At 54.9% G+C, this 17,860-nt stretch overlaps 1 protein-coding gene across 1 annotated transcript; it reads left to right on the top strand.

The window, feature by feature from the left end:
- The first annotated feature begins 2,761 nt into the window (after positions 1-2,761).
- LOC132344373 (uncharacterized) lies at positions 2,762-17,608 on the top strand. The gene is made up of 2 exons (XM_059884020.1): positions 2,762-3,159; positions 16,264-17,608. The coding sequence occupies exons 1-2, from the start codon at positions 2,773-2,775 to the stop codon at positions 16,345-16,347; spliced, it is 471 nt and encodes a 156-aa protein (XP_059740003.1). The 5' UTR covers positions 2,762-2,772; the 3' UTR covers positions 16,348-17,608.
- Positions 17,609-17,860: the final 252 nt, after the last annotated feature.

Genomic DNA, 17,860 nt, shown 5'->3' with positions numbered 1-17,860 from the left:
GACATATAACTGCATCATTTTCCTCTATAGCAGAAAGGAACATGATATTGTAAATCAACTATAGCTCAATAAGAGTAAAAAAAAAAAAGTTTTTTTTTTTTTTTCTTAACTTTGCATCTAAACTCCTCAGCTAGTCATTTCAGCATCTTTCAACGCCCCCATCCAGGGGGTGAAAAAGTGAACGTGTTAGCCGGTCAGCCGTGCCTGACTCTTTGTGACCCCATAGACTGAAGTCTGGCAGGCTCCTCTGTCCGTGGGGTTCTCCAGACAAGCACTGGAGTGGGTTGCCATTCCCTTCTCCAGGGGATCTTCCCAACCCAGAGATTGAACCCTGGTCTCTTGCATTGGAAGGGAGATTCTTTACCATGTAAGCCTTTAGCCTGTTTGACATATAATCTGCTTCACCAGCCAGCATGTGTGTGCATGCGCACACAATCACACACACACACACATTAGAGTTTCCTCACAAGGTGGCTGCTCACTGCAGGCGGCGCCTTCTGCCATATTATAACCCACCGGATTTCTTAAGGATGCCCATCGCATCCACCCAGTCAAACTCAGGACCGTGTCAGCAGTGGCGACCTGCAGTTTGAAAACCATCGCAGCAAAGCCAGGAGGAGGGCACGTCTGTCCACCCACGATTTCCTTCTAAACTTCAAGTTTCCCTCCAGGGAGGCTCTGGCCAGGATTTCCAGATTGGATTTTACACTCGGGGGCAAGAAAAGGTGTTAGGCAAACGTACGCAGATGGAGACGGTTGGATGGCATCGCTGACTCGATGGACGTGAGTCTGAGAGAGCTCTGGGAATTGGTGATGAACAGGGAGGCCTGGTGTGCTGCAGTCCATGGGGTCAAAGACAGTTGGACACGACCGAGCGACTGAACGACAACAACAAATTCCTGCTCACCGGATCCTTCCTGGGGGCGACTGTGTGTACAGATACTTAGTATTCCTCCTTCCAGGTGGGCTTGAGACGTCCCCCTACTTGTAAATCCTGCCCATCCAGGTGCGCCCATCTCCTACTTCCTGCACAGACGGCAGACCCATCCTGGCCTCCCGGAGCCATCATCGAGGGCTCCGTCTTTGGCTCCAGCAGGCACCCTCTGCCCCCCACCTTATACCGTCCTGATGGGGAGACCGTAGTGGGAGAGGCGCGGCTTCAGCAAGGGGTCCAGGGTCTCTCTGCAATCCACAGGGGAGTCTTTCCTGCCCTGGGTTCACACCAGACCAGAGCCTCGCCGTGCAGTCACCCCACACGTCCTGCCTGCATCCCCACTAAGGTCTCATCACAGGAGATGCTGCTCCTGGAGAGGTCAGGTCCTGCGTCCTGCCCGCCAGGCTCTGGAGGCCACGGCTGCCTGTCGCTTCAGTCACATCCGACTCCCTGTGACTGTATGGACTGCAGCACGCCAGGCCTCCCTGTCCATCACCAACTCCCAGAGTTCACCCAAACTCACGTCCATCGAGTCAGTGATGCCATCCAGCCATCTCATCCTCTGTCGGCCCCTTCTCCTCCTGCCTTAGTGAATTCCTTCTCCTTTCCTTGGGCCTGCGCCTTGTGGCCTAAAGAAAGGGGTGTGTGTGTGTTCCGGGACAGCATCCGGTTCCTCACCCACACGGCGCCCAGGAGACTGGGAGACACACGTCTATGGAGGGAGGTTTCCAGCCCGGCAGGGCAAAACCCACATGGCTATTCCAAGAGCTGCAGCCCGTGCAGTGTGCTCCCCACCCCACCACCCTCTATGTAAGGACGCTCTGGTTGAACCCAAAGCCCCCCACCCCAGTTCAACCACAGGCGAGAAAAGAGGAGGAAGGGGCTGTCTTTCTCCATCAGCTGACCCTCCCCCTCCCCCGGACACAACCCTGAATCCCACATTCCTGTCATTACAGCTCAGGGCACCAGCTGTCAGTGTCGGATGGGGCAGGGGGCCTGGTGGAGAGTTAGGGGTTTGGGACGGAGAGAATTAAGGACGGAGGGGTCACGCGGAGAGGTGTGGACTCGGGGAAGACACATAGAAAGACGGGGGAGGGGGGAGGCCACGCGGAGACGCAAGATGGGGAGACAGCCAAGGCCGAGACAGCGCGCTAGGAGACCAGAGCGCACAGGCGCAAGGGGCGCGAGGGGGCACGTGTGCGGGGGGTGGGCGAGACTAGGGTGCCGCGGCCTCCCATCTCCGGGTCTGCGGCGGGCGCTCCCCCTCACCACATCACCCCACCCTGCGGAGAGGCAAGCAGAGGGAGTTCGCCAAGGCTGAGACCGCGGGCGCGAGGTGACCGGGGCGCACAGGCACCAGGGGCGCGCGGGAGCGCGCGTGCGCGGGGGCGCTGGGCAGGGGACGCGGCAGGCGTCGCCCCCCGACTACCCCCCGACCACCCCCCACCCCGCTCCGCAGCCCCTCCCGCGAGCGCGCCCCCGCGCGCCCCGCACGGCCGCGCGCTGCGCCCCGCGAGGGGCCGGGCTTCCATCCACCTGTCAGTGCGCGCCCGCCGCCGCCGCCGCCGCCCAACTTTGCGGGGACTTGCCGGGGCGCGCCGCCTCCTCGCGGCCGTCCGCGTCCTCGCCCATGGCCGCGGCCCCCGCCCGCCCGCCGCCCGCCCAGCCCGGTGGACGCCGGGCGCGGTGAGCGCAGGGCCGAGCCCGGGGTGGGCGCTGCGGGGTGGGGGTCTCCCCGCGCGCAGCCGCCCCGGGAGCTGCCGCGGCCGAGCGGCGGGGGCCCTGCCTCGCTGCCGCCGGCCGCCCCCCCGCCGGAGCCCCGGCACGGAGCATTGCGGATGCGGCGCGGGGCCGGCGCGGGGCTCCGGGCGCGCTCGGGGGTCGTGAGCGCCGCGCCCCGCGCCCCCGCCCGCGCGCCCCGCCGGGGCCATGCAGTCGCTCATCTCGCCCGTGACCAAGGCCATCCTGGTGGCGCTGTTCATCTTCGCCATTCTGCTCATCCTGTACGTGATCCTCTGGTACATCTGCCGCGATGTGGACTGCGACCACGGCATCTGAGCGCCGCCGGCCCTGTGCCCCGCCGCGCTGAAGGGCGCCCGGGCGCCCGGCATGGGGGCCGCGGGGCCAGCCGGCGCGCGCCCCCAGCCCGGCCCCGGGCCCCGCCGCGCGGCGCCCGCCGCCCGCGCCCCCTGCCCGTGACCTTCACGACGGACCGGACGGAGCGGGTGAGCGCGCTCGGGCGGCCGCCCTGCGGGGCCAGCCAGGGGCGGGGGTTGGCGGCTGAGGGGGTGTTGGGGGGGTACGGAGAGGAGCCACAACTTCGCGCAGGGCGCGGGAGCCGGGCGCGGGACCGTCCCCGGTGGGGCGCTGCGCCCCGGGACTCGCCGGCCAGCGGGAGGCGCTAGGCGGGGAACGCACTGGGGCGCCTTGGGTCCCTCCGAGAGGCTGGGCGCTCCCGCCATCGGTCACCCCCTGCGCAGCGACCCGGTCCGAGCGGTACCGAGCGCCCGGGGTCCCCCCTCCCCCAGCCCGTGGCTCGCGGGAAAAGCGCTCGAAAGCCCGCGGATCGCCCTCCTCGCGTTCCCGGGCACTCCCAAGGTGGGTGCCACCCCGCTGGCTCGGGGCTTCCTCCCGCGTCCACCTCCCTATCCCCACCCCAGAGGAGACGGAGAGAAGGGAAAGCTTTGCCCCACACCAGGGCTCCGGGAGCAAGTTTGTGACTTAAATAAAGATCTTGTTAGCAAGAACATTACAAAAAAAAAAAAAAAGATAGCATTCCTCCGGAGCGTTCCTCTACAAAAAGAACGTGTGAGCAAAAACACCCAGCTGAAATAGACTGCCAATTTATGCATCCGCAGAGAGCTAGGTCGTCTTCCTGGGGTAATCAGGGCAGGAGTGGGGGCGGCGGCGGGGGGATGAGCCGCGGGTGGGGGGAAATGTTTTGGGTCCTGGCGGTCATGTGCGAGCTGCCTCAACCCTCAACCAGTTCTGCTCTGTGCAATTCGCGCTCCGGGGTGTTTCTCTGCCTCTAAGCCGTTTCCAGCCCCCTGAGGGTTAAGGAGACCGAAAAGGCAGACAGTGTCTCCTGCTCCCCAGGAATGGTTGGACAAACCCCCCGACAGGAGCCAGAGCGTCTGGTTTGGGGCCATCAGCCGTGTGCTGTGCGTTCTCTCCTGGGTCCTCTGGGTTTTCTCCTGTGGTTAAAATTGGTGTCACCCTAGTCCAGCGTCTAGCGCTCTGCGGCTTTTCACGCTGTGTATCCGCCAGGATCCAGTGTCTGGGCCCCAGGAGGGAGAGGAAGGGAGACCCATTTTTAAGTAAACAAAAGCACTGTTGGGTTTTGGGTGGGGGAGGACTCAAGAAAGACCCCAGGAAACCCAGCCTCCCCTCCCCAAACACACACACACACACCTTGTAAAGCCGTCCTAAAGGCGTTCCGTGGAGCTGGCTCGGGGAACCTGTCTACTAAGATGTTTATCTCCTACACCTGTAAATGGCCTGTCCCAGCTTCCCAAGACCCCCAGCCCCTTCCCCTGCCCGCCCCCCGCCCCCACAACGTCCCCAGCTCAAGAACCAAAGCCTAGGACAGACTCTAAACAGACCAGGCTAATACTTGTCAATGTCTGAAGCAGCATGTCAATTTCTGAAGCTCTCCGGTGCTCTAGCTATCAGGTGACATGAGCTGGGCAGAAACAGGATGAAAAGGTGTTCCGGATACCTTGAAAAACTATTCCTCCCCCTCCTCATCATCGGAGAAAGGACCTCACACGTCCGAGCCTCACACACGGCACGCGGCTCAAATGATAACAAACACACGCTCTGCAGGAGGTCACAGTGGGACAAGCAGAGATACTCCAACATCTAGACGTCGTTCAGACGCCTAAATTCTAAAATCTAAATCTAAGGGAAAAAAAAAAAAAAGATTAGATACCCGAATCTGAGACGAGCCTGGAGAAGGTTGCTGGGATTGAGGGGCGTCCCTCGTGGGAAGCCCCCCCTCCTTTCTGGGAGGAAAACACAGTCGATGGGGAAAAGAACCCAAATTATGTAACCATGACCATCCTTGGGGGGGTTTCCTGACGGTGGAGTGTCGGTCCCCGCGGCCACGCACGCACCCCAGAGCCCCGGGGCCCCGTTCCCATCTGGTTGATACACTGTTGGCCTCTCTGTGGGTTCTTTTCCTCTCAGGCCTCTTCAATCCCAGCAGATGGCTGTCCCTTCCGTTTCCCAGAAAAGCCTTCCCATCCACCTGCATGTCACCTCCACGACCCAGGAGACGTGTCTCCTGCACTGCCGTCCCCGAGTGTCTGCAGAGCGGGGCACGGCAAAAATCAGGGCAGGAACCCAGGATTCAGACAGGCTGGCGGGTATAAAGGCAGCTGCCCCGTGGTGGCTTGGCGGGTGAGAGGGAGGTCAGAGGAAGGGGCATGTGCAGAGGTGCAGAGCTCATTCCCTTTGTGGTACAGCAGAAATTAGCACACTGTGGTAAAGCCACGCTGCCCCCGATAAAGTAAATGCTCTTGCTGTCAGATAGGAATTGTCACAGTACATAGACACCTCTCCCTTCCAAATTAAAAAAAAAAAAAAAGACCAGGGTACAAGGACAGCGCTTTAGACAAAATGAAACCTTGGCCTTCCTGTTCGCCGTGGCCTCTGTGATCTACAGAAGACCTTCCCAAATGGGCTTCGGGATCGCTGCCAAGAGCCCCATTTCAGGTACAGAAAGCAAGGTGGTTTGCCGCCCAAGGTCACAGGGCTGGGAAGTTCGGAGTCCCCGGCAAAGGACAGAGTCACCCTGGCAGCAGACGGGGTCCACTCGGGAGACCTGTCCCCTGCTACATCCATCAGTATATCTGTCCACTCCTCCACCCCTTCTCCACGGGAGCTCTGAGACCTGGAGGTGGAGGTCTGCGGACCCTGTGGCTGTAATCTGTCTAAAGAAAATGCAGCCTCTGCCAAGGATCGTTCTCGGGGGGTCCAGACAGATGAATCGCAAGCCCACCCAGGTCGCTGGTCTGCAAGGGCTGGGGAGAGAGTGTGACAGGGTGCCCTGTCTCCTTCTGAACTTTCTCCGGGGTGGGCAAGGAATGCAGAGTGCTTGCCAGAAAGAAAAGAAAAAAAAAAAAAGAATGTGGATTCCTATAAATAGCACTTGCATCTAATAGTCCCCGAGAGCGTGTTACAAAGTTCCAGACAGTGAAGAAGGATTATTATTTACATCGCGTTTTATGCTCCTGACAGTAACATGAGCCCAATGATTATCTCAATTACACAGAACAGAAGAAAGAAAAAAAAAAAGAGACAGGCTAAAAAGAAAATGGTTACGTAACTTTCCTAAGATCACAAGGAAAACAGGATCAGTCACCAACAGTCTCCACGCTCTTCTCCCCGCGGACCTGCGTGCACACGCACCTGTGTTTGTAAACAAAAGCTGTGTCGGTCCTGAGTGATGGAAGTCAGACAGAGAAGGAAAAATATCCTGTGACATCCCTTAAGTGCGGAATCTTAAAAAGAAATGATGCACACGAACTTATTTGCAAAACAGAGACTCACAGACTTAGAGAACGAACTTATGGGAGGGAGAGTCAGGGAGTTGGGGATGGACGTGGACGCACTGCTGTATTTAACACGGAGAACCAGCAAGGACCTGCTGTCCAGCACACGGAAGTCTGCTCAATACTCTGTAATCACCTTATGGTTCCCAGGGGGAAGAATCGGGGAAGGTATAGTCAGGGAGTCTGAGATGGACATGGACACACTGCTGTATTTCAGATGGAGAACCAGCAAGGACCTGCTGGACAGCCCACGGAACTCTGCTCAGTACTCTATAATAACCTTATGGTTCCCAGGGGAAGGATGGGGGAAGGCATAGTTAGGGAGTCTGGGATGGACACACTGCTGTATTTAACATGGAGAACCAGCAAGGACCTGCTGGACAGCACAGGGAACTCTGCTCAGTGTCACGTGGCAGCCTGGATGGGAGGGGAGTTTGGGGGAGAAGGGATACATGTACATGTCTGGCTGAGTCCCTTTGCTGTCCACCAGAAACCATCACATCATTGTTAATCAGCTATTCCCCAGTACAAAATGTTTCTTGTTGTTTAAAAAAAGCCAAAACCTGCATTGGTTGCATTTCCATTCAAAACAGTTTTAAATTGTGTTTCTATCTTAACCTATTCCTTACGGTTTAAGAATAATATTGTTCTGTTACGGTTTTTTTTTTTGGATACACTACAAATTAACTGCTTAATGCATATTTCTAGGTGCTGTTTTTCAGTCTCTTAAGTTGTGTCAGACTCTTTGTGATCCTATGGACTGTAGCCCGCCAGGCTCCTCTGTCCATGGGATTCTCCAGGCAAAAAAGCTGGAGTGGGTCGCCATCTTCTCCTCCAGGGATCGAACCCAGTTTTCCCGAACTGCAGACAAGATTCTTAACGGTTTCGATCCACCAGAGATTGTGTTGAGACACCTCCAGACTTCCCATCTGCAGCTTCTCTCCCCCCATTCCTCAAACTGGAGGGTCTCCACAGAGGCAAAGAGAAATCTCAGCTTCTTTCGAAGATCAGTTAGCTGTTGGAAGTGAGCTCCTTGAGTCTGCAGATAAGCGTCACAGAAAACAGAAACAGAGCCTGCAGGACCTACAAGCAGGGCGTGTCGATGACACGGATAAGGAGGCGGTTTGTCAATCAGAGAGGAAAGAACTTTCTGGGACTTCCTTGCAGGCTCAGACCGAGGTTCGATCCCCGGGTTGGGAAGATCCCCTGCAGGAGGGCCTGGCAACCCACTCCAGTCTTCTTGCCTGGAGAATCCCACGGACAGAGGAGCCTGGCGGGCTGCAGTCCACGGGGTCTCGAAGGGTCAGACACGACTGAGCAACTAACGCTTTCCTGGGACTTCCCTGGGGATCCAGAGGTAAAGAATCAGCCGGCCAATGCAGGAAACAGACGTTCAGTCCCGGGTCTGGTCAAGGACCTAAGATTCCATATGCCACAGGGCTCTCACGCTGCCAACTATAAAAATAGATTTTCTTTAAGAAAAAGAAAGAGCTTCCTAACACTTAAGCTCAAGCAGCACAGGAGCAGACAGGCCCAGAAGTGGCTAGAGGTCTTTGTTTTATTGTTGGCGTTCAGTTGCTAAGCTGTGCTCAACTTTTTCGGTGTTTTTTTTTTTTCCGTCTGGGCGGTTACGTTTGCTCAGGATGTGTGACCCAGGGTGTGGGGGGCGGGGGCGTGGTCTCAGCTAAAAACTTTGGCTGCAGGGGTTTCATACCCCATTAGCTGGGCCACACACCAGCCGGCCTCCCACGGCATGCCGTATCCCTGAAAAGCTAGAGTCTATGGGAGAAGTAAGCGTGTCATAACTCCAGATAAGTGACTTCGGGGCAGGAAAGAATTGGGTATGGAATCTGATTCTTGCTCGTCTAGCTATTTTCAGCTTAAAAAAAAAAAACAAAGGAGGCAGAGAATGTTTGTCAAACCATCACGATGCCTCGTACCGTAGCTGTGGTTCCCATTTTTGCTTCACTTCACAGATGTTCACCCTTAAAATGGTCTGAGTTGCAGATGCTCCTAAAAGACGTGGGCACGAAGAGGTAATACTTGGCAGGTAATGAAGATACTCAGTCCTAAAGGAAATCAGTCCTGAATATTCATTGGAGGATTGATGCTGAAACTCCAATAACTTTGGCCACCTGATGCAAAGATCTGACTCATCGGAAAGGACCCCGATGCTGGGAAAGATTGAGGGTGGGAGGAGAAGGGGACGACAGAGGATGAGATGGTTGGATGGCATCATCGACTCAGTGGACATGGGTTTGGGTGAACTCCCGGAGTTGGTGATGGACAGGGAGGCCTGGCGTGCTGCAGTCCATGGGGTCGCAAAGAGTCAGACACGACTGAGCGACTGAACAAAAACAAATGAAGATAAGAACATCTCACCTGTAAGTTTCAAGACGCTGTATTCTCTGTGTGTCAGCCTACACTGAGATTGCGGAGTGAAATGGATCCGAACCTGGAAGGTGCAGGGGAGAGTTCTCGTCAGGGGCGGAGGCCACATGGCTGGTGGGGCCCCGAATCAGTGTCTGAAGCCCGCAGTCCAGGCTCAGATGCTGGGCTGTGCACACAGGGATAAGACAGTTCATTCGAAGAGGTGAACAGCCCCGTGGAATGTCCCGGGACTCCCCGAGTGGCTCAGATGGTAAACAATCCACCTGCAATGGGGGAGACCCAGGTTCAATCCCTGGGTCGGGAAGATCTCCTGGAGGAGGGCATGGCAACCCACTCCAGTATTCTTGCCTGGAGAATCCCATGGACAGAGGAGTCTGGCAGGGTTACAGTCCATGGAATCACACAGAGTCGAACACAACTGAACCAACTTAGCATACATGGAATGTTCTAGACCCCTACTGTGCCTTTGGAATCAATTTGTCTCTAAAAGGCAGTGTTTCCATAAGTCACACCCCTCCCCCACCTCCAACGCCAACACAGGCTGAGTCTGTGCATCCCAAATGGAATCTAAAACTTGACCTTCTGGCCGCACGGGGTCTACACCCTTCCCCGTTTCTCGCTGGGAGGGGTGTCTTTTCCCCAAAACCCACGTCCCCACCCTGATTCGACAGACATCGACCCACCACTGTTCTTTCCAGCAACGCCCAGCCTGCCCTCGACTCCCACCACGACCGGGACTTTTGGAGAAGAGCTCAGCTTTCTTCCGGAGCCAATCCAGGGAAATGACTCGGGACGCCAATTTGGCAAATGCGGCTTTTAGCTCAAAATAGCGAGAGCAGAAGGCGACAGCTGGATGGGCCCCTCGGAGGCAATTCCATAAGGATGCCCCAGATAGTCCAAAGCAGACAGGAGCCTTCTCCGCTGGTGGGGCGAGGGGTCAGACGTATGTGTGTGGAGAAGTCCGGTACACTGGTTGTTCTCAGCGAGGCATTCACACCTTCTCTCCGCAGTTGGAATTTTTTTCTTTTTAATTAACGTATTTCCTTATTTCTGGCTGCACTGGGGGTCTTGGTTGCTGAGCCCGTTGTTTGTCTAATTGCGGCGATTGGGGACTCCTCTCTTGAGTTGGAATGTTTGTATTTTCATTGCGGTGGCTTCTCTAGCTGGGGCTCCCGGAGTCCAGAACGCAGGTCCTGCGGTTACGGAGCACGGCCTTAGTTGGTCTGGGGCCTGTGGGATATCGGGGGCGACAGAGGATGAGATGGTTGGACGGCATCACCGACTTGATGGACGTGAGTGTGAGCAAGCTCCGGGAGTTGGTGATGGACACGGAAGCCTGGCGTGCTGAAGTCCACGGGGTCGCAAAGAGCCGGACACGACTGAGCGACTGAACTGAACTGATATGGAATCTGCCCAGACCAGGGATCGAACCCATGGCGTCTGCATTTGCACTCATAGTCTTAACCACTTAAGACCACCTGGGAAGTTCCTCCCCACCAATGATTGGCTTTTAAGGGGCTGAGAGCAGGGATCACAATTCATTAAGCATCTCCTGTAGGTTTAAGGTTGGTTCATGTGCTCCTTACAAATCCCCGGGAGGTGCTGTTGGGTTTTCCTCTGCGTGGTGAAAACGAGAGTCCAGGCACGTGGTCTGTGGGAATCTGAAGGGCAGCCTGCCAGGGTCAGCAGTGGCTGAGGAAGGGCCATCTGGGCCTCAGTCTCCATGGGACCAGATGAAAGCCTGTCCCGCCCCTCATTTGCCTCCCGGTGGCTCCTTCGATGCCTGAGCATGCCCGGAGGTACTGGTGTTTGCGTGAGTGTGAGGACGGTTGAAGACCTGGGTTGACCAGTCGCCCGGGGTGTCCATGGCCGGGATGGGGTGATAACATTTATAAAAGGTCAAACACACCCTTGACTCTATCTGTTCAGGACACTCTGAGCAGCTTGCTGTGTCACACCTTACGCTTTCCTACAATTTTTACTGAAACATACTTTGTTCACAGTGTTAACAATAGTTTCAGGCATACGGCAGAATGATTCAGTTATAAACACCTGCGTGCGTGCTAAGTCGCTGCAGTCGTGTCTGACTCTTTGCGACCCCATGGACTGTAGCCCGCCAGGCTTCTCTGTCCGTGGGGTTTCCCAGGTGAGAATTCCATTCTTTCCTCTCTCTGTCTCTCTCTCTTTTGTCATCCTTGTTTTTTGATGTGTGCATGACAAAGCCCTCAAGTGTTACCACTTGAGGTAACTTGATCATCTCGAAATCTCCTGAAATCCTTTGATTTTTATCAGCACTGTGATTTGGCCAGCACCGCGATTTTGAGAGACGTGGGTCGCCTCATCAAAGAACCATCTGTCCTTAAGCCTTCCTTGTTTTTTAGTTTTTATTAACTTAAAAAAAAAAATGTGGCCACATTTCAAGGCACGTGGGATCTTTCTTCCCCGACCAGGGATCAAATCCACATATCCTGCATTTAACCACAGCACCACCAGGGAAATCCCTTTATTGACTTACTTTGAAATTTCCCGTGACTTCTTCAGGCAGATTGGAAAGAGTTTGGGATCCATCTGCTCGTGAAAAGTAAAATTTCACTGTGTTTTTTTTTTTTTTTAAGGAACAAGCATCCTAAAGTTTTACTCTGTTTGAAGTTCATTTTGTTCTCTGTCATCTTTTTCTTTTTTTTTTTTCCTTGAAATGTTTCTAGAGTGAAAGTCTCTGAGTCCTGTCCAACTCTTTGCAACCCCACGGACCACAGCCCACCAGGCTCCTCTGTCCATGGGATTCTCCAGGCAAGAGTACTGGAGTGGGTTGTCATTCCCTTGTCCAGGGGATCTTCCCAATCCAGGGATCGAACCCTGGTCTCCTGCATTGGCAGGCAGATTCTTTACTGTCTGACTCACCAGGGAAGACCTGTTTTTTTTTTCTTTCTTTCTTTTTTTTTTTTTTAAATAAAAACAACCAAAGGAATTCTATTTAGGAAATAATTATTCGTCTCCTGGAATGAAAGCCTCTCCCCTGTCTCTTCTTCAGTGCTCAGGGCTTTATTTAGTCTGCTGAGCTATAAAGAGAGGCCACTTTCTGCCAGAGCTGGGTGACCTGTTTCAGGGCCTATATTTGCCCGTCCTGTTTGGCGTGCCCAGCCAGCCTCCTCTCTGTAAGAGAATGAGGTGAAACCAGGGGAGGCCCGGAGTTGGCCTGGAAACCAGGATGTCAGCTTCCATCACTAGCACAAAGCCCCAGGCTTCTGAATTGCTGTGGTGCAATCGCTCAGTCACGTCCAACTCTTTGCGACCCCATGAACTGCAGCATGCCAGGCCTCCCTGTCCATCACCAACTCCCAGAGTTCACCCAGACTCACGGCCATCGAGTCAGTGATGCCATCCAATCATCTCATCCTCTGTCGTCCGCTTCTCCTCCCGCCTTCAATCTTCCCCAGCATCAGGGTCTTTTCCAATGTGTCAGCTCTTCGCATCAGGTGGCCAAAGGATTGGAGTCTCAGCTTCAGCATCGGTCCTTGCAGTGAAGGTATGTGGTTGCTCAGAGTCGTGTCTGACTCTTTGTGACCCCAGGGACTGCAGCCCACCAGGCTCCTCTGTCCATGGGATTCTTCAGGCAAGAACACTCCAGTGGGTTGCCATGCCCTCCTGCAGGGGATCTTCCTGACCCAGGGATCGAACCCACGTCTCTTGCCCTGCAGGCAGATTCTTTACCGTCAGAGCCACCAGGGAAGCTGGACTTTACGGGGTTGTGAATGGTGGAGTGTCTGGTTGGGACTGACAGGTGAGCCTCCTTGCAAAAGCTGAAGTAAGCAGTGCTGTGTCTGGGGCAGCGGCGGAGCTCAAAACCTCAGAAACGTGTCCCTCTTGCGGCCCTGGAGGCTGGGTGCCCCCAGGCGTCTTCTGGCAATGAGGTGAAGGCGCTGGTGGGAGCGCTGATAAGGGCTCCTTCCCGGCCTGCTCGACGGGGGCCCGCTCGGCTCCCCAGCCTCGAGCGCACAGCGGCACTGCCTCTGCTGGGTCCCCAGCCCCGCCTCCTTCGTGGGAGGAGCTTTGCGATGCCTCCTACGCGACCCGATGCCCCCGCGTGGTCTCCCGGGCTGCAGATCCTTCCCTGCCTCCCGTCTCAGGGGTCCCTTCTGGAAGCAGCGTCGGGGGAGTCGGGACCTCACACCCCCCGTGGGGCAGGGACCCGGCCGACCGCAGCCTCCACGTTCCCCGAGGCTCGTGTTCACCGGGCCGCAGAGCTGAGACGGGCGCCCGACCCGGCCCTGGGACGCGCTCGCTGTCTGTCTCTCTGTCTGCCTCTCTGTCTCTCCTTGTCTGTCTGTCTCTCTGGCTCTCTGTCCATCTTTGTCTATTTGTCTCTGTCTCTCTCTCTCCCTGTCTGTCTCTTCCTGTCTGTCTGTCTGGCTCTCTGTCTCTGCTTGTCTGTCTCCCTGGCTCTTTCTAGGCCTCTCTCTCTGTGATTCTCTGTCTGTTTCTTTCTCTCCGTCTCTCCTTGTCTGTCTCCGTCTGTCTGTCTCTCTGTATCTCCTCGTCTGCCTGTCTCTGTGGCTCTTTCTCTCTGTCTCTATCTCTGTCCTCCTGTTTCTCTCGCTGTCGTTTTTTCCCCATGGCCCTGTTTCCCATCACTCTCTGTCTCCCTGTCTGGCTCTTCCCCCGTGTCTCTCCTTCACTGACTGTCTGTCTGTCTGTCTCTCTTTCTCTCACATCATCCACTCCCTTCCATCAGGCCTGTAGCATCAATGCTTGAGAGTCCCTTGGACTGCAAGGAGATCCAACCAGTCCATCCTAAAGGAGATCAGTCCTGAATGTTCATTTGGAGAACTGATGCTGAAGCTGAAACTCCAGTCCTTTGGTCACCCGATGCGAAGAGCTGACTCATTGGAAGAGACCCTGATGCTGGCAAAGATTGAGGGCAGGAGGAGAAGGGGACGACAGAGGATGAGATGGTTGGATGGCATCACCAACTCAATGGACATGAGTTTGAGCAAGCTCCAGGAGTTGGTGATGGACAGGGAGGCCTGGCGTGCTGCAGTCCATGGGGTTGCAGAGTCGGACACGACTGAATGAGTGAGCAATGACATTCTGAAGGCTGGAGTCTGAGAGCCAGGTGTGGTCAGGGCCGTTTCCTCCTGAGGCCTCTCTCCGGGCGTGTGGACGGCCGTCTCCTCCCTGAGTCCTCACATGGTCCTCCCTGTGTGTGTCTGTGTCCCAACCTCCTCTTCTCATGAGGACCCCAGTCCTACGGGATCAGGACCAGCCTAGTGACCTCATTTCACCTTCATTCTCTCTTTAAGGACCGTCTCCAAACACAGCCCCATCCTTAGGTCCTTGGGTGACGCTTTCAACGTCTGAGTTTTGGGGAAGACTTAGTTCAGCCCAAGCTTTCCAGCTGGAAGCAGACGATAAAGCATCTGCCTGCAACGCAGGAGATGCAGGTTTGATCCCTGGATCAGAACGATCCTGTGGAGAAAGAAATGGCAACCCACGCCAGTCTTCTTGCCTGCAGAATCCCATGGATGGAGGAGCCCGGCGGGCTACAGTCCATGGGGTCGCAAAGAGTCAGAGGTGCCCAAGCACACGTGCAAACTGACAGGTCAGCCCATGGTGCTCAGCAAAGACAACTTCCAAGAGCTTCCTCACGACCCCCGGAGGCTGCAGTCTTTGCTGGCCGTGGCTGGTACCGGCTCTGAGTGTAAACCCTTGGCTGGGGAGATGGCAAGGTGATTGGATGAAGGGACAGCCTGGTCTGTGCTGGATCAGACGTCTGGGCAAGGAGCCAGGAAATATGTGTAACTGCTGTGTGGGGCTGGGGAGCCTTCTCGGGGACCCTTGCCCGAGGTCTCAAGGAAAAAGAGGAGTTCTCCAGAGACGGCTGGGGAGATAGTACTCACACACACGCATGCACAGAATTGCTGGGGTGCCTAGCGCCCCATTTCTGCATTTTTTCCCCCGGAAACCCCATATTTACAGGATCTAGAACAGGGCTGTCCAAAGGAAAAACAAATACGAGCCACTGAAGTCGTTTGCAATTTTCTGGCAGCCGGCGAGGTCCAAACTTCCAGTTGAAAAATAAATAAGTTGAAAAATAAATAAGTACTAAGACTTTTATGCAAACACGATAAAGATTATAATATGACTTATACGGAAGCCGTTAAGAGGAAATCCTGAGAGTCCTCTTCCCAAGAAAGACATTTGTATCCGTTTCTTTAATTTTGTATTTGTACAAGATGATGGATGTTGACGAAACGTGTGGTCATCATTTCATGATGTATGTGAATCAGACCTTTATTGTGGACATCTTATACTATCCTGTGTGCCAACTGTATCAATAAATGTGGAAGAGAAACATTGGTGTGCTAAGAGAAACATTTGTCTGGTAGCCATGAAAAAGAAACTAGAATGGTAATGATGAAGTCAATTGAAACAATGTATTTGACCTGATCTCTATATCAAAATAGTATCATTATACACACACACACACACACACACACACACACGCATGTGTGTGTAGGTATACAAAAACAAACATGTCAATTTACATAGTAGTAGAGGTATGTGTTTCTATTTTTTAACACACAACATTTATAGAAATTTATGAAAGCATCTATATTCTTTGGGTTTCCTAGGTGGCATGGTGGTAAAAAACTTGCCTGCCAATGCAGGAGACCGAGGAGACGTGGGTTCGATCCCTGGGTCAGGAAGATGCCTTGGAGAAGGACATGGCAACCCACTCCAGTATTCTTGCCTGGAGAATCCCACAGACAAAGGAGCCTGGCAGGCTACCGTTCATGGGGTCACAGAGAGTCAGACACATACACAGACTGTGAAGTATAAATTTTATAGGCATGTACGTACCTTCCGTATGTAATTTACTAAAGCTATATTTTAAAATTCTGTAGTTATGTACATGCACTTAGAATTGTCTAACCATCATGTACAAGTAATATCCAGACATACATAATTTACTAGAGTTATATTTTGAAATTCCATACTTCTGTACGTGCACTTAGAACTCTCCGCCTAACCATCAGTAAGAAGCTCAGCATCCTGTCTTCTTTCTTCGTTTTTATCATTACCAAAAAAAAGTGTCTGCTGTGTTAAATGTTAGTTGGTTTGATCACCCCAGGATCAGACCCGCATCTCCTGCATCGGAAGGTGGCGTCTTTACAGCGGAGCTACCAGGGAAGCCCTCGCCTCACGCTTGTTGGGAAGATCCCCTAGAGAAGGAACTGGCAACCCACTCGGGTACTCTTGCCTGGAAAATCTCATGGACGGAGGAGAAGCCTGGTGGGCTACAGTCCCTGGGGTTGCAAAGAGTCGGACACGACTGAGCGACTTCACTTTCTCTTCTTTCTTTTCTCTTCACAACCCCCTTAGGGCCTCCGAAGGGACAGAGAAACCCTGGTCGTCCTGGACTCTTCCGTTCCTCCTGTCTTCCAAGTAGAAGACAAGATGCCGTGAGCACATTCCCTGCGTGGACCACGGGCGTGGCCGCGACTCTGATGTGGCTGGAAGCAAGATCCAATGCCTGAGGGTCCCTGGATGGGCCCTCCTTTGCGAAACCGGCATGCCATCCCAGGGGTGCAGGGTGGAGGGGGACCCCCTGCGAGGATCCAGCCCATCTCCCCATCACCCGTCTTGCGAAGCCATCACGAGGCGGTCAGGACCCACGAGCCGGTGTCAACCTTCCCCCGGGGCGGGGGGCCATGCTGGCATCTACAACCTCCATCCATCCCCCCGGGGTGGGGGCGTTCCCACCCCAGCCCCGCCCACCTGGCCCCGTGCCTCCTGGGGAGTTTCATCCGCCTCGCCCCGCGCGCAGTGATAACTCTCCGGGTGGGGACCCTGCCGCCCAGCGGGGCCTCCCACGGGAAGGCTCTCCGCTTACTCCCGGCTTGACGCGTCCGGAGGACAAGCAGCTTCAGATCGCACCATCACCGTTTACGGCAGGCGCCGCTGCGGTCCGACCCTCCTCACGTCTCAGATGCAGCCCCGTTCGTCTTGACAAACGCGACGCGCGCCCGGAGCTCTTCGGCTTCGTCCCGTACGTGCAGGAGAAAGACGCCCAAGGGATCCCAGCTGCTCTCCTTGCCGACGCTCCCCACTCTGAGGGGTTTTAACCCGTCTGCCGCGAGAAGACACCCGGATGGGGAAGAAAAGAGAGTGACCCTGGAAAATACAAGATGCTGGGGACTTTGCAACCGGGACAAGAGGGTTCTGGGACCTCCCCCAAAACGCACCCGGTAGCGTCGTCTCTCTCTGGGACTCTCAAGGATGCCGCAGTGATCTTTCCACGTTGCACCATGGATAAGACTTGTGGGAGCCCTTCCAGGCAGCCACGGAGGACTCCGGAGCATTTATTGTTATTATTTTTTTTTCTGTCTGCTCTGTTTAAACCGAGAGGGATCCAGGTTGACGGTGGAGGTGGGCCCCCCGCCCTGGGGGGTGCGTGTGTGTCTGTGAATGTCCCCGCCGATGCCGACCCCCAGCCCCCACTGACCCGTTCTCAAGCTGCTGATGAGCGTTTTCTACGTCTACCCCCCACCCACCCCCCGCCCCCCAAGCGCTCCGTCTTTCTGTCCCGCGGGTGTGGTCTGTGGCGCCTCTGTTTTATCTCGTCTCGTGGCTTCTGCCTGCCCCCTGCGTGGAGACGGGCAATAAAGAGAAAAGCTATTCCAGACATTATGGCTATTCCAGAAAATAAAATATTTTTGAAACCGCACATCAGGGCTATGGCTCTTTTGTCTCGTGGTGGGCTAGTGGGCTGCTAACCCTTGGAAGATGCATGGAGAATTCATTTATTCTGTAGACGATCAAGGGAAGGTGTTTCTTTTCTTCCCCCCCCCCCCCCAAACTTTAAAATTTTCATCTTGTATTAGGGTTGTTGTTGTTCGGTCAATCAGTCATGTCCAACTCTTTGCAACCCCATGGACTGCAGCACGCCAGGCTTCCCTGTCCATCACCAACTCCCGGA

The sequence above is a fragment of the Bos taurus genome, chromosome Y (genome assembly GCF_002263795.3).
Source record: "Bos taurus isolate L1 Dominette 01449 registration number 42190680 breed Hereford chromosome Y, ARS-UCD2.0, whole genome shotgun sequence".
Classification (NCBI taxonomy): Eukaryota; Metazoa; Chordata; class Mammalia; order Artiodactyla; family Bovidae; genus Bos; species Bos taurus.
Note: the sequence above shows the minus strand (reverse complement) of the source record. Positions and strands in the feature narration are given on the sequence as shown.

Excerpts from the sequence above, each read along its gene's own strand:
- LOC132344373 (XM_059884020.1), top strand. The coding sequence starts at position 2,773 with ATGCGGCGCGGGGCCGGCGCGGGGCTCCGGGCGCGCTCGGGGGTCGTG. Across the intron at positions 3,160-16,263 it reads CGACGGACCGGACGGAGCGG|GGCCTCCGAAGGGACAGAGA; the intron begins GTGAGCGCGCTC and ends CAACCCCCTTAG.